Source organism: Mizuhopecten yessoensis, unplaced genomic scaffold, assembly GCF_002113885.1.
Source record: "Mizuhopecten yessoensis strain PY_sf001 unplaced genomic scaffold, ASM211388v2 scaffold10989_2, whole genome shotgun sequence".
In the NCBI taxonomy this organism is placed as follows: Eukaryota; Metazoa; Mollusca; class Bivalvia; order Pectinida; family Pectinidae; genus Mizuhopecten; species Mizuhopecten yessoensis.
The window spans coordinates 145,684-162,775 of NW_018408823.1; the positions used below are offsets into that span (position 1 = coordinate 145,684).

General features: G+C 35.8%; 1 protein-coding gene across 18 annotated transcripts in view; it reads right to left on the minus strand.

Annotated features, from left to right (window-relative positions):
- Positions 1-875: 875 nt before the first annotated feature.
- Positions 876-17,092, minus strand: part of LOC110464458 — a 255,107-nt gene continuing 238,890 nt past the window's right edge. For all 18 annotated transcript variants that reach the window (XM_021519688.1, XM_021519687.1, XM_021519680.1 and 15 more), the window contains 9 exons: positions 15,304-15,417; positions 14,737-14,968; positions 10,328-10,515; positions 9,726-9,863; positions 8,575-8,688; positions 7,772-8,104; positions 6,633-6,866; positions 5,200-5,313; positions 876-3,470 (listed from right to left, as the gene is read on the minus strand). In XM_021519688.1, the coding sequence (XP_021375363.1) occupies positions 2,893-3,470; positions 5,200-5,313; positions 6,633-6,866; positions 7,772-8,104; positions 8,575-8,688; positions 9,726-9,863; positions 10,328-10,515; positions 14,737-14,968; positions 15,304-15,417 (2,045 nt within the window). In that variant the 3' untranslated portion in view covers positions 876-2,892. The remainder of the gene's footprint in view (positions 3,471-5,199; positions 5,314-6,632; positions 6,867-7,771; positions 8,105-8,574; positions 8,689-9,725; positions 9,864-10,327; positions 10,516-14,736; positions 14,969-15,303; positions 15,418-17,092) is intronic.

Consider the following 17,092-nt stretch of genomic DNA (forward strand, 5'->3'; position numbering starts at 1 on the left):
TAATACTCGTGGTACGTACACATATTCCCTGTAGTAATATTCGTGGTAACTACACCTATTTCCTGTTGTAATATTCGCGGTACGTACACTTATCCCCTGTAGTAATATTCGTGGTACGTTCATTTATTCCCTGTAGTAATATTCGTGGTAGGTACACTTAATCCCTGTAGTAATATTAGCGGTACGTACACTTATCCCCTGTAGCAATATTAGCGGTAGGTACACGTATTCCCTTTAATAATACTCGTGGTACGTTCACTGATTCCCTGTAGAAATATTCGCGGTACGTACACTTATTCCCTGTAGTAATATTAGCGGTACGTACACTTATTCCCTGTAGTAATATTCGCGGTACGTACACTTATTCCCTGTACTGAATAAATTTACAGTGCATACACTTATTCTCTGTTGTAATATTCGCAGTATGTACACTTACCCCGCGTTGTAATATGCGCGGTATGTACACTTACCCCGCGTTGTAATATGCGCGGTATGTACAATTTGTCCTTGAGGTGGTACTCGCGGGATTTACAACTATTCCTTTCATTAATGTTTGAGGTACGTACACTTATTTCCTGTAGTGATATTCGCGTTGCGTACACTTATTCGATGTTTGCAGTACCTAGATACACATATTCAATGTATTATTATTCATGGCACTTAGATTATCATACGATACACTTCGTTTTTGACATGTTACGTCTAAATATTTTCTAATGTTCTCACACTACTTCCATTATTGAAATCATTCCTTTTTTTTTAAATCATTATAAGCATATATAAAAACTCTTTAGGGTTAGGGTTAGGGTTAGAGTTATAAAGAAACTCTTTAATTTCTTAAGACAATGACACAAAAGAAACAAATCAAGTCAAAGTTAAAAAGTTAAAAGTTTTATTACAAACCAGTTAAATGATTCATGATTTGTTCCGGTTAAGCTACTTAGGTAATACTGTTGTACCGTGTTAGAAAGTGGTTAGAAAGCGTCAACTACACATCATCTACCTGCACCCAGGTCACGTGACCTAAATAGACGTATATTTGGTCACATGTTTCGTCGCTATATTAACGAATATTTATAAAACCGCAACATTAAAGATAATTTTCAATATTATTTGCATAGAAATTTTAACCATGTTTTAATGATATTTTAAAATTAAATTCATCACTGGAAAACAAAGTAGGGACGCGACTATTAAAAGTTTAATAAGTAGAAGCAGGGAGCCATTTACTGCACCGTATGGCCATTTTGTCATCAAAAGAATCCTCAGTTGAGTTAAAGATCAAAACGATTAATCAATATTTTAATACTTTGCATGCATTTAAGTTGAACTACGTTACTAGGAATGTTTGGTTTGCAAGTGGTTAGATATCCCTTACAATGAGCAATACGTACTCCAAAGTCGAGTTGTCCAAATGATCGTTAAATAACCTTCAAAATATACAATTGTTGGTGACGTTTTACGGAAACACGACAATGACGTCCGTCTGATTTACATTCTTATAACCAAATATGGCATTACATTTGGTACAACTCTATCATCAGAAAAGTTGACAATGCGTTTGGTAAAACTACGAATTCATCGAGAAAGTTGGCAATGCGTTTGGTAAAACTACGAATTCATCGAGAAAGTTGACAATGCGTTTGGTAAAACTACGAAGTCATCAAGTAAGTTGACAATGCGTTTAGTAAAAATACGAAGTCATCGAGTAAGTTGACAATGCGTTTGGTAAAAATACGAAGTCATCGAGTAAGTTGACATGGATCTGATACAAATGTATAAATTTAACATTAATGCCAATATTTCTTAAGATATCACCATTTTGTCATCAAATTTTGATTTTCGAAGTTAACGACGATTCGAACAAATTGACCAAGAAAGATTTATTTTAAATATTACAGTGCGAAATATCATTTAGGGTGCCAATCAGATACCTACGTCTATATGTATATAATAATCTATCGTCTCTCAGTACAAGGTAGAGTGTTAAATATTATATATATATATATACTATATAAGTAAAACATACTCTCAACATATATATTTGAAGTGATTTTGCCATCTTACAAAATCCTACAGTACACCACTTGTATAAACACTTACGCATCAATATACACATGACCGGATGTGACATAATGACACTTCCGATTAAATCATAACGACATCTTTTGTATTAATATAATGTCTTATGGAATTCACATAATCTATCATACGTAATATAATGTACTATAATATAATGAAAATGATATTTTGATTGACAGTATACTGGCATATTGAACATTGCATGACAAAAAACATTATCTCCATGTACAAATTACAACAATATCAGTGTTCATCAATCTAGTGGATTTCATACACATTTTATCGAAATATCACATTTTTGTTGGCGTTTTACAGGCCATTTTTTTTCTTCAAAAATAACTAAAAAAAAAATGTCAACGTTAAATATCAGTTTTGAAGACGTTTTGTTTCAGTTTAATTTCGTTTGATATTTAAAACATTCAATTTTTCATTAAATACACTGGACGTTAGTTTGTCATGGTTTTCGATTGTCATATTAACTGCTTATTCAATGTCAAACTCTTTGTATAAAAATGAAATGCATTCTTCAGTAAGCTTATAAATACAAGATTCTTGTGTACTGCAACATTGATGATTACCCGATTCAAAAGAATCTATTTAGTAAAAATCCCTATTGCAAGGGACCAAGAACGACAACTGTGATAGCACGGCACCGGATTAAACAAGCAAACATTATAGAACTCGGTACAATATGTCACATTTCGCTCCACATTTCATTCATAATCAAGTAAGCGATACTATAAAACAAATTTGATATATAATTGTCACATATCTGCAAGTATAATTGTGATTTTAACGTGTCGATTTCAATCATTTGCCACTGTAGCCATTGGTGCTACAGGAACTGTCTAAGATGTCGGTCTTAATGTCATGCAGTACGTTATAACTGGACACTTTGAAGACATCCTCTGGCGTCGAGGCTATTTGTGCCACCTCACTGTAATCGGTCAGTCCGATTCCGATGGTCAATACGCGTGCGCCGGTTCCCTTCAGCTCCTCTGCGGCCGGTATGGTGTCGTGCGAGTTAACATTTGACTGACCGTCCGTGATGAGAATAACAATGTCTTCGGCGTCTCGTCTAGCTCCGTAGGCATTGGTTAAAATCTCTAATGCCGTTCGGAGTCCACCGGCGGTATTGGTGGAGCCAGGGTAATACCTAGTGCTTCCCACTGAATTGCCAATGGTTGCCGCGTTTTTGTACCTGCCCAGACTGAAGATAAGCCTAACTTCAGTACTGTACACGATCATTCCAAATCGGTTGTTGAAGGAAGCTCCCGCTAGCTCTTCTACCAGCGCCTTGACAAAGTCCAACATGGTCTGGTAGTTCTCCTTACCGACACTGGACGAGGAATCCAATACAAACACGACGTCCTTCCTGGTAATGCATTCTAAAATAGATATTAATAATTATATATTTTCATTAAGATAATATGTAGAAATCACAACTGACACGAAGAAAATATTTTCATGTATGTATTAAACCACAAAAGTCACAAGAAATAAATTACGTGGATTTTGTATACAAAGCTATAAACATCACATGTTTGAAGACATATGAAAAATGCAAACACGTACTCTCTAAATGGAATGTTTCCCCCAACACGAAATACTCTCTAAATAGAATCTGTCCCCAATACAAAATACTCTCTAAATGGAATCTGTCCTCAACACGAAATACTCTCTAAATGGAATCTGTCCTCAACACAAAATACTCTCTAAGTGGAATCTGTCCTCAACACAAAATACTCTCTAAGTGGAATCTGTCCTCAACACAAAATACTCTCTAAATGGAATCTGTCCTCAGCACAAAATACTCTCTAAGTGGAATCTGTCCTCAACACAAAATACTCTCTAAGTGGAATCTGTCCTCAACACAAAATACTCTCTAGATGGATTCTGTCCTCAACACGAAATACTCTCTAAATAGAATCTGTCCTCACTCAACACTTACTATATCACTTCCATATATTGGCTATTTAGGGGGAAAATAAACACCAAAATATATATTAATCTATTTATTACTAACATGTATGTTTTGTTATGTTCAAGACTGATGAAAAGGATATTAATCCTGTACCAAAAAAACTGTCAGTAAATGCCATTAAACAAGTGTTGGTGATTATAAAGATACGAGTTGTACCGAATGTCTTTTACAATTTGAAATATTAACCAACGAGAGTAATATGAACATGGCAATCGACGACCACTAGTTTGGGGGCTTTTCTTCCCACAATGTTAAGACATTAACGTCTGAAAAACCATTAGTTTCTGTTGGGAAAACATTATTCCTGTTTCCGATCGGGGAAAATTTGCTATGAACTATGACGTCAGAACGGAGGATGACGTCGCAATGTATTGTTACTGGTCGTTATAGTTAGAAGATTTACCAATAAAATTACGTCCAGGGTCTTACTCACTAGTGGGTAAACAGGAGTGTTTACCAACTCCATTTGTTTAATGAGTCGGGAGTGAGAAAACCGAGACAGGTTGTGGGAGAAAAGGTGTATCGCCATACATTGAAAAACAGAAAACAGGTCAGAATACAGCAATAATCGATTCTTGATATATTTGTATATAGTCTATGAAGTGGTACATATCAATCTGTTGCTTTCATTAACTCTTGACTCGGCAACTGTTACTATGGCAACCGTAACTATGGCAGCTGTTACTAGGGCAACCGCTACTACGGCAACTGTTATTAAGGCAACCGTTACTATGGCAACTGTTACTAAAGCAATCGTATTTGCAACAGTGTTTTATCATCAAATTATGAAGTCAATTATAATATACACAATGATTCGAAACGGAACGTTATCACTGGTAAATAATGTACTTTTTGACTTAAAATTCGAACAAATGACCCAACTTTTATATGATTAACACTCTATTTCTTATCATTTCGATACATCGAGAAACTGAGTTATTTATCGAGATATACAATCCTTGTAATACTAAGCCATATTTCGAATTTTCGGTTGTTTAAGAAACCAATCCATAAAACTTGATTGCTTAAATCAATATGAAGTCATTAGTGATATAATTTAACGTTTGCGGGACAACGATACATGAAACCACTAAAATATATTTCAGTCACACTTGAAAAACTATAATTCGTACCCATTTCACAGGTAGGTCCGTTGTATCCCCGTGGACATTTACAGGAGAAAGAGTTTATACCCGGCACACATACTCCTCCGTTCTTACACCTGTTGACGTCACACAACACCGACTCTGAAATAAAAAGTAACATCACGTTTAAACACATCATGACGTCACTAGGTACCTACTCCGACATAAAAAAGGAACATCACGTATCAATGCATCATGACGTCACACAACATCGACTCAGAAAGAAAAAGTAGCATCATGTTTAAGCACATCATGACGTCACACAACACATGTCCTATAATAAAAATAACCTATTAGCACGTTATAAACATCTAAAATAGAAAAAGACACTATAATAATACGGCACATCTTAAATACATCATACGTCATAAAGCACAATGGATCAACAAATCATGACGTCTTATAGAATCGACTTTGTTTGAAAAACAGATAAAGTGTGAACAATTAGTATACGTTAATACATATTTTGAACCTAAAGTCGGTACAGAAATAAGCTACAGTAATTATAGAGACCACCGCAAAATAAAACTAATGGACATTAAAATAAATTACAGTTACCGTGGAGACCCCCACAAAATATAACTAATGAACCATCAAAACTACATTACAGTTACCGTGGAGACACCCATGAAACAGAACTAATATGGATCATCAAAACGATATTACAGTTACCGGTGAGACACCCATGACATATAACTAATGGACCATCAAATATAAATTTAAGTTACCGTGGCGACACCCATGAAATAGAACTAATGGACCATTACAAATAAATTACAGTTACCTTTGAGACTCCCATGAAATAGAACTAATGGACCATCAAAAATAAATTACAGTTACCTTGGAGCCATCCATGAAATAGAACTTATGGACCATCAAAAATACATTACAATTACCGCGGAGACACCCAGGAAACAGAACTAATGGATCATCAAAATTTGTTTACAGTTACCGTGGAGACCCCCATGAAATAGAACTAATGGACCATCAAAATAAATTACAATTACCATGGCGACACCCATGAAATAGAACTAATGGACCATTAAAAATGAATTACATTTACCATGGAGACTACCATGAAATAGAACTAATGGACCATAAAAAATAAATTACAATTACCCTGGCGACACCCATGAAATAGAACTAATGGACCATCAAAAATAAATTACAGTTACTGTGGAGACACCCATGAAATATAACTAATGTATGGTCCATTAAAACAAACCTTCAAACAATAGACATAACACAAACAAATCTGTTGACAAACAACATCCTGTTTTCTAAAGGGCAAATGCTATGTCTTCATATTATCTGATCGGTTTGCAACATCGTAACACAGATAAAATGAAAATAAAATATACTAGTCTAAATAACAGTACAGTTTTCAAAGGAAAACAAAAACACAAACACTAAAAACAAACCTGGAACACACGTAGCTCGTACGAATGTCTGCGAGAAGTTCGCTAAGCTCACGAAGTCGTTGAACACAAAGGTATTGGAATCTGCCGGCTCAGAAGCCATGGCTCTTAGCTCGTACGGGTCAAAACTACCGATACCAACACTGAATACATGCGCACCGGCATCCTTCAACTTCTGAGCCTCAGGTAGCGTCTTCTCCTGGTTCACGTTGGAGATACTGTCCGTTACTACGACAACTGGAAGGTGATAGACACGAGTTTAAGAATTAATATAACGGAGAAAATATTTGATCTTGATTTTTTTTTATCTAATTATAGATACAAAATAAAAATTGGTGATCGATATAAATAAACAACATGTTTATATTAACCTAGTATGCTGTGTTCCAACACCGGAAATGGTGATAATCCGTCTTTGCGTATTGCAGAGTGACCTTCTCTTGTGAGCAGATATTGATTGTTACGTCATTGGTTTGTGTGAGCAAATTACGTCGTTTTCTCAAAAATTGATGACGTTACTCTCACAAACAAATGACGTAACAACCAATACCTGCTCACAAGTGCAGATAACTCTGCAATACGCTAAGACGGAATAAGGTGTTAAATACTAAGTAGCTCAGAAACTCCCTCCTGATCCACTACTTAAATACCGTTAGTAATGCATTGTGAACTATACTGTTGGTAACCTGTAATACAACCTTTAAGCAAATTTGTTAATTAATTCAATAAAATTAACAGGAAGCTAGGTTTTTTCATTGCAGAATAAAAACACAAATTGCTATTCCGATAATTATGGATCCCCTTGTACACACCATTTTGCTGTTTTATTTAATATATAACTTTTTATACCCAGTTTACAAACGTATTACGGCATATTGTTTACACAATAATAATATAATTTTAAATACTGTTTGCAACTTTGGTTCGTAAGAACCACATTTGCTATTTCAATTCTTTAAAAAAAAAGTTAAAATTTTACGTTTTATATTCATTTTTCAATAGTTCAAACTAACTCTATTGAAAATGCTACGTGAGGTATTTGTTTCGCAGATTTGATCTGTCTATTAAAAACCATGAAAATAAAAGATCTGCTTAACATTAGTCCTTTGCAGTATATTCGTATTACATGGTAATATACTTACCGTAATTTTTGACGTTCGATCTGTCTCCTCTCTTTTCCGTCAATATACGAGTGCGTGCTGTACGCAGACCTGCTGCGGTGTTTGTATTTCCGTACTCGTAGCTTAGAGCGGCAATAGCATTCTTGATAGCCTCCTTTTCTGTGTACTGATCCATGTAGAATCCCATGTAGCTTCGCGAACTGTAGGAAACCGCGCCAACTCGGGCGACATCATATCCAATCGCAAGCTCGTCAATCACCTTAGTAACGAAATGCTTCACTCGCCGGAAGTTCTGCGCACCAACACTTCCGGATGCGTCCAGGACAAAAGCAATGTCCGCCTTCGCTGAGCACGCTGTTACGATTAAAATGCATGTATAGCGAAGGAAAAGCATCGATGAACATAGAAAAAGGGTCTTTCTATCTTAAAGTAAGAGAATTTGTCTTATTCGTGCATCCTCTTAATAAAATCGTTTTCTTATGCAGTATTTATTTTTACTAGATACATTTAGGTTAATATATCTTCAAGTTGATAAGCTTTCTACGAAGCTGGATTCTAGTGTGCTGTTGCACGGCTACCTCTCTTGTATCAACCAAATATATCTCAATTACAAAGTGTATGACTACCGTACTTTTTGCGGATTTGGTTAAATTTTGGTTTTAATTTGACACTTGGAGAGAATGAGTCAAAATTAAACACACCAAAAATTCACGATGCCAAAACGTGTGGCGCCAATATTTGGATTTAAGTAGACTGTCTTCCAGCTCATTTATTATGCACCGAATATTAACTTCCGTGAGTTGTATTTTTGATTGAAGACTTACGTATATCACAGTTTTTGCCGGCGTATCCTCGGGGACATTTGCAGTAATACTCCCCGTGGGCGCTAACACATTCACCTCGGTGCTGGCAAGGGCTATCTGAGCACGGGTCGTTCTCTGAAACGACAAAACGTGATGGTGATTACGTTGTAGATAGTACTGCATTCGTTTTGCCTTTCTTTGCAAATGAAATTATATAGATCTACTTACTTCAGATGGTTTACCATCAGCTATACATTCCATTATCCTATTGTTAGCGTCAATATCAGTATGACGTCATAGTCCATGATCGTGGTAACGTTGGTATCAATACTTAAAGTAAATATTGGATTATAAAAGCGTTTTAACAACAAATTCATTTGCTACGGTATTAACTATACCGTTGATTTGTGTTGAGGGTAGCTCCCTTTGGGTATATATACTACCTCACACAGGCATACCTTTTAATAGATATATATATGCCCTTCTTACATATATATATGATTGAAATATTTACGTATTGATATTGCAAACGTTACGCTTTTTTATCTACAATATCTATAACTGTCAATGTAAACATTCTATTATTCATGAGAAATAAAGCGCTTTCGAGTAATTTTACAAATTATATAGGGCGTTATATAAATGTTGCATATTATTATCGTTATTATTCTATACCTTTAACTAGCGTAGGAGTTATCTTCCCTTTGTGTATATGTTACATTATTCCTGTAATTAACGTTAAATTTGTCTCCCCTATTAAATGGTATACTCTATACTACACACTATACCTGTTATTACCATTATAATTATATTCCTTGTGAATAAATGGTACCTTACACATAATGTTCTTTTAAAGGCTATATCACACCATATAATATACCTGTGATTGTTGTTTGAAATATAAGTATAATTGACTGAAACCATTAAACCTCTTATTTGCAGTAGATTTGTCATATATGCACTTTCTACCACATCACTCTCGTGACCTGCGAACCAGTTTTGTCACCCAATATGGTTATATTAAATATTAGAATTTCTACATGAGCGTTGATATCGAATTGTGTATCTTATATTTTACGTACAAAGTCAACTTTGTTATTCCCTGAAATCAGAACTCTTATGAATGGAGACACATTTCCATTAAGACCACACACGTTTACAGGTATACATACCATTACACAAGAAACTCATGATATTGTCGGATATGTCGGTCAGACCATCAACAGTGTCGCTGAGGTGCATGAATTTGTTTGGCGGCATAGAGACGGCTGACTTCATGAATTCTTGGTCTGATGAACTCAGGTCGATTCCTGTGGACAAAAACGTATTGCATTTGTATATAAAACGGGACAGAACTCGTATTCACATCCACCAACTTAGTTTTCTTAATTATCTTAATAATTGTTTTCCAGTCTTTTTTAAAATTTGTTTTACATATATCTTTACTAAATCATTCTTCCAATTTCCCCATTTCAATTATTTCAAGTTATTCAATTTTCTTCATAACCAATTATTTTCCAAGATATATTTATCAAGGAATTTTTCCATTTCTCAAATGTGTTAAAATGTTATCGCTATTTCCTCGAACAGTTCAGCTACATCCTAGCACACGTGTTATGCGGTGTTCGGTCCGCAAAACATCTCAAACGTACACGTCATGAAAGTGATATTATTTCACTTGGATATAAAAGCAAATCATTGAAATGTCTGAAGTGACCCTAACCCTAAACGTTAGTACTGAACTGCTTTTCGTCTTGAAACATTTTGTACTTACCAATACCAATGACATTGACACCTCTCATCTTGATTTTGTTGGCTTGTTTGATTATGTTATTCTCGTCGCGCATGCTCTTGGTGATGAAGACTACGTATCTTGGGACCTGTGACCTGGAATTTGGTAGAACGCGCAGATTTGCCTTCCTCAAAGCCTCTGCTGGGTTGGGATCGTAGGCTCCTTTGCTCCTGTGTCAAGGGAATGTTTGCAAGTTATTAATAACGAAGGTAAATTCTAGATAGGTTTTAAAATGCATTTATCCGACGTCACTGTACCCAAAACGGGACAGAACCGAAAACGGCACTGTACCCGAATCGGGATAGTACCCAAAGCGGCACTCTACTCAAAATGGGGCTGTACCCAAAATGGGACTGAACCCAACCCAAAACGAGACAGTATCTAAAACAAGACAGTACCTAAAACGGAACACTTGTGGGAAAACAGCCCAGGAAGTTGTCATGCAATGCAAAGAAGTACTTTTATGCATGCAGTTTCACTTGCTGGTACTTTTTATGACAATTTACCTGTAGATAAGCTTTATAAGCCTCATGATTTACGTGCTATGCGACGCTATTTGTTTTGAAGTCATTTTCAAAAAGACTATTTTATCATGGTTAATGCTGGTTTGGAGAAGAAATTGGATCAGAATTCCCTTATACTTTAAGGTATTTGAACTAAGCATACATTGAAATTGATCGTTTATCCCCCAATGTTAGACAAAATACCCAAGTTTCCCTTTCAGTGTACCGTAACACCTGTTAAAAGGGCCTACAGGAATCCGATAGTACTTCGCGCCGGAAATACCAACTTGTAATAGGAATGAAAATGGATAGTATCTATTTATGAAAATGGGTGAACAAACATTTTTGGAATTGATAGTATGGTATCAAGAACATCGATATTTATCTCAACAGGGTTTCGTTTTGGGTACAGTGATGTTATACCCAAAACACTGGCACAGCACAGCAGCAGCAGGCAGTGTGTCAGTAAACTAATCTGTCTCAAAGTCTAAATTAACAACAGGAACGGACGCGATACGACAGAAGGAAACAAGAGGATTGATTGTGCGTTACGTCCTATTAACAGCTATGGCCATTTAAGGAAGTGGCAGTTTTTGGTGGTGGAGGGAAGCAGAAGTACCCGGAGAAAACCCAGCGACCCGCGGACAGTACCTGGCGACTGCCCAAGTAGAGGCAAAGGTAAAAACATAATTGATGTTATCATGTCTTATTGTATTATTTATGGAATAGGGGCACATTTTCCGAAAATATGTTATATTAAACAATACATATGTATATAAAAAAATGTATGTTATAACGTTACAATGACGGCACATTTCTTCAACTAAATATTTTCAAGGCGGTTGTGTATTTCTATAAACCATTTTGTTTATATGTTGGGCGTCCTACCACTAGACTACCGTGCCTACCAAACAAATAAACAGATGATTCAACAAACGAAGGAACAGATGATTTGACCGAACAAATGAACAAATGAATGTACTTCTGGACGGATAAGAGGATGAATAATTCTAAATTCAGAAATTGGTCACCTAAATGTTCAGGTTTATTGACAGTGTTAGATGTATGATTGTGATGTATATGGTACCAGTACACTTCACATTAAGGATGGGATGACAAGTGGGTGACAAGGGTTTCATCCTTCTGTTCACCTCTCACACAGACACACTGCAATATAATTGGAGACATCACCACTTCAACACAGTCACTATAATACATTTGCTTATCAGTAGTGTACAGAATTAGAAAGATTTTACCATAATTCAGCTATTCTTAAATGAGTGCCAATCTTTGCTGTAACAAAACCCGTTAGTACAGTGTTACACTAAGAGTTGTCAGATACATTGGTGATTTTTAAGAATAAAACAAGTTCTCAGGTCTCTTATTATGTATGTCAAAGGAATACCATTTATTGCATATAGTCCTTTCGTGCGTTAGAAACATTTGATTATATATTCCATTATCTTTCTTACATTCTACTATCTTTCTTTCTATCGGAACTAATTTCCTTTATTGAGCACAATAGTTTACCAAACATACATCTGTTTGTTTCTCTATGTTGCCTTTAGACCGCCCATACCCTTTTTTAATTCTATATTCTTTTTTGAAATGAAATAGGATGATTTAGAAAAAAAGTGGTATCTCTCGTAAAATTACCATTTCGTTTTGCAATATGGCGGCGCCTCGTTTTCGATGTAACTATGGAATGTCGTTATCACCGATTTTCGATTTCATCATTCTAAGCATTTTCAATGGCAATGATTTTTTTATGGTTGAAACATGTACACTGAAATATATGCAAATTGCCCTAAATCTCTTGTTTGCAACTCCATGGCTAGCCACTAAACGGCTGAAGTGTTTTTTTAACCATGAATATTGATCAGCTGGTTGATTAAGAACTGGTTAATTTTGTTAAATTGGTTGAAATCATTATTGTGGAACTCAGTGCTCCTCATTTGAATACAATGTTAAACCACAATGAACGTTTTAAAGATAGAAGTATTTATCATCGACTTTTAACAGAAAAATGAAAATTAAACGCAACGACTGACCGTTGTATAAGACAAATACTCGAGGGTCCAGTATAAGAATAAGTTAACCTAAAAGCCCACTCAGCTATAAACTTCAGCAAGTTAATATAAAAAAAATGAAAGTCGCTTACTGTGGAATCACTATATATTACTAACAAGCGGATGTAATACTGTGGAATCACTATATATTACTAACAAGCGGATGTAATACTGTGGAATCACTATATATTACTAACAAGCGGATGTAATACTGTGGAATCACTATATATTACTAACAAGCGGATGTAATACTGTGGAATCACTATATATTACTAACAAGCGGATGTAATACTGTGGAATCACTATATATTACTAACAAGCGGATGTAATACTGTGGAATCACTATATATTACTAACAAGCGGATGTAATACTGTGGAATCACTATATATTACTAACAAGCGGATGTAATACTGTGGAATCACTATATATTACTAACAAGCGGATGTAATACTGTGGAATCACTATATATTACGGATGTAATACGCTTGTTGTTTTACATAGTATTACTTCTTTACAAGAAAGCACCAAGTTATCATCAGTAAAATTCGAGAAATGGCGTACAGTGACGGTGACATGTATAGTGATGCTTGAGTGGTTTTCAATTTGTATGAAAGGAGATCCTATAATTGTATTCCGTGACACGGGTCGCTCAATTCTGTTAATATCAAATAGGGCTCGAGAAAAACGACACAAACGTTTTAATTCAGTTTTAAATGACGAACAAATTGTATCGGTGTTCGGTTACCTAGTCAAGCAAAGGGGCGTAGGTAGGTCTGATGTTGAGGACATGGCAGACCCCTTTTGTATATCAGTTAGGCTAGAGTGTTATATGACGATGTGGACAGATACTATGTTATCAGACATCACTCAGTGTTAGGGTCATTTCAGGGCAATAGCTGAGGAACAGAACGAACATTTCCATAGAAATGAAAGTACATGCAAATGATCTGTTTAAGATAAACCCTTATATCAAAATAAAACTTATCTCTCTATCAATTTTAGCCCTTGCAAACTTTTCGATCGCCCCAAGAATATAGATATATAGATTTACTGTTTGTTTTAGAAATAAGCAGATATATAAATATTGGCTACGATTAAATGACCATTACAAATCATTATGTTTGGGATGTAACTAGTCTATAACAATCAAATATTTTAATATCTATCTTGGAATGTTGGTAAATCTATATTATATACAGACTGGAAATATGTCCGGGAGTAACGTTAGTAAAATGTTTTATGCAACTTATTCTTTGTATATCAGAATATGATAATCGTTATTTCGACTTGCTGACACATTGAGCCAAAGACTCGCCTTGCATATGGTAAAACATGATAAAATGTACACTATTTATAATAAAGTTACAACAATTATAAAACAACACAGAATCTGTGTAGGATAAGTATACACGTACAGAAAATCACAGTCATTGCTAACATGTCCTACCTAGATAATAAATAGCAAATGATATAACATAATCACAGACTTGGTGATTTAAAACTTATTAATCCTAAAACATAAATTAATAATGGACGCTTGCATGCCCCACCAGTGTTACTCAAGGATACGGTTAAAGCACTATCATAGTGTAATGTAATGGTTTGGTCTGGTTTAATTTTCCTTAACGTCCTATTAACAGCTAAGGACATGCCTCCATGTGTGCAGTGTACGGTTGATTGCGTGTGTGTATGCAGGAGACAGGGTATGTTGTTGTGCTTGACCATTACGTGTATTATGTGTTTGTTTTGGTATATATACTAATTGTAATACGATGTCACCTGAAAGTGGTCACGTGACAGACGGTATGTGGTAATTACCTGAGTCCAGACACTATGGACAGAATCGATTTCTTTTTGGACGTCTTGCTCAATGTAAGCTGGACCCTCGAGTATTTGGCAAAGCTGACAATGCCTGCTCTGAACTTGTGTCGTTTAAACTGCATTCTCTTGATGACACTGCGTAGGAATCGCTTGACACTGCGTAGTTCCTTCCGGCTGACGTAACGCGAAGTGTCTACCACAAACACAACATCTGCCTTCGCGTCACATCCTGTAGGAGTGAACAAGTTTGACATTCCATAGTCCATATACAATGAGTTATCTTCGCGAATGGTAAACTTAATAATTACATTTGTATCAAAATATATTTTGCGTGGAATATATATACCAATCCTAACTAATTACAGTGTTATATTTAAGATGGAGTGATAAAACATTAGAAAATATGAAACAGCAACTCCTATATATACAAAGTATATTGAAATACACATTTACCGATGGAAATATTATAATTCATGAAAAAAATCAATGCTCATACATTTAAACATCTATTTATGAATTAGAAAACAACATGGTTAATAGTTGGTAAGTTGCTAGGTTACGCACGTTTGTCGCACGTGTCTCCAGTGTATCCAGGGACACAGTCACAGACATATCCGTTTCCGCTCTCTCGACACTGGCCGCCATTACTGCAGGGATTAGTGTCACAGTAACTCATATCTGTAATACAAACACATTTATTACGACACCGAATCTGCCTCACATCTGACGTCTGTTCCGATAAAATGATATGGAATACAGCAGGTCTTATCTTATTTAAATGTGCGTCAGTTTGAAAAAAAGTTGTAAGGAATTTTTCTTCAAATTAGCTTAAAAAATAAAGAGTAAAAAAAAAATGTGTATGTAGTCGAGGAAACATTAGCTGAAGGCGACTGTTCCAAATTTGGGGGGTGGGGTTACAGATTCTTATTTTAATTTCAAAATATATTACAATGTACAATGATTAACATTCACTGATCATCTCTATTATTATAATATCGGTTGAGTACGCAAGGTCAATGAAATATGTTTTCTTGACATCGCCGTGGAAACAATTCGTATAGGCTATGATACAATCATTCCTAAGTTGAAACAATATCCGTCTCAACTACAGTGTATGATACCATCCTTCTAACTATTATACAGGCTTAATGTCATATAATCCTCCTAAGCTTAAAACCTATCCGCGTAAGCTGTAAACAATCCGCGTAAGCTGTAAACAATCCGCGTAAGCTATAAACAATCCACGTAAGCTATAAACAATCCACGTAAGCTATACACAATCCACGTAAGCTATAAACAATCCACGTAAGCTATACACAATCCGCGTAAGCTTTACACAATCCGCGTAAGCTATAAACAATCCGCGTTAGCTATAAACAATCCACGTAAGCTGTAAACAATCCACATAAGCTATAAACAATCCACGTAACCTATACACAATCCGCGTAAGCTATAAACAAGCCGCGTAAGCTATAAACAATCCACGTAAGCTATACACAATCCGCGTAAGCTATACACAATCCACGTAAGCGATACACAATCCGCGTAAGCTATACACAATCCACGTAAGTTATAAACAATCCACGTAAGCTATACACAATCCGCGTAAGCTTTACACAATCCGCGTAAGCTATAAACAATCCGCGTAAGCTGTAAACAATCCACGTAAGCTGTAAACAATCCGCGTAAGCTGAAAACAATCCGCGTAAGCTATACACAATCCACGTAAGCGATACACAATCCGCGTAAGCTATACACAATCCACGTAAGCGATACACAATCCGCGTAAGCTATACACAATCCACGTAAGCTATACACAATCCACGTAAGCTATACACAATCCACGTAAGCTATACACAATCCGCGTAAGCTTTACACAATCCGCGTAAGCTATAAACAATCCGCGTAAGCTATACACAATCCACGTAAGCGATACACAATCCGCGTAAGCTATACACAATCCACGTAAGCGATACACAATCCGCGTAAGCTATACACAATCCACGTAAGCTATACACAATCCACGTAAGCTATAAACAATCCGCGTAAGCTGTAAACAATCCACGTAAGCTGTAAACAATCCACGTAAGCTGTAAACAATCCGCGTAAGCTGAAAACAATCCGCGTAAGCTATACACAATCCACGTAAGCTATACACAATCCACGTAAGCTATACACAATCCACGTAAGCTATAAACAATCCACGTAAGCTGTAAACAATCCACGTAAGCTGTAAACAATCCACGTAAGCTGTAAACAATCCGCGTAAGCTATAAACAATCCCCGTAAGCTATAAACAATCCACGTAAGCTGTAAACAATACGCGTAAGCTATAAACAATCCGCGTAAGCTA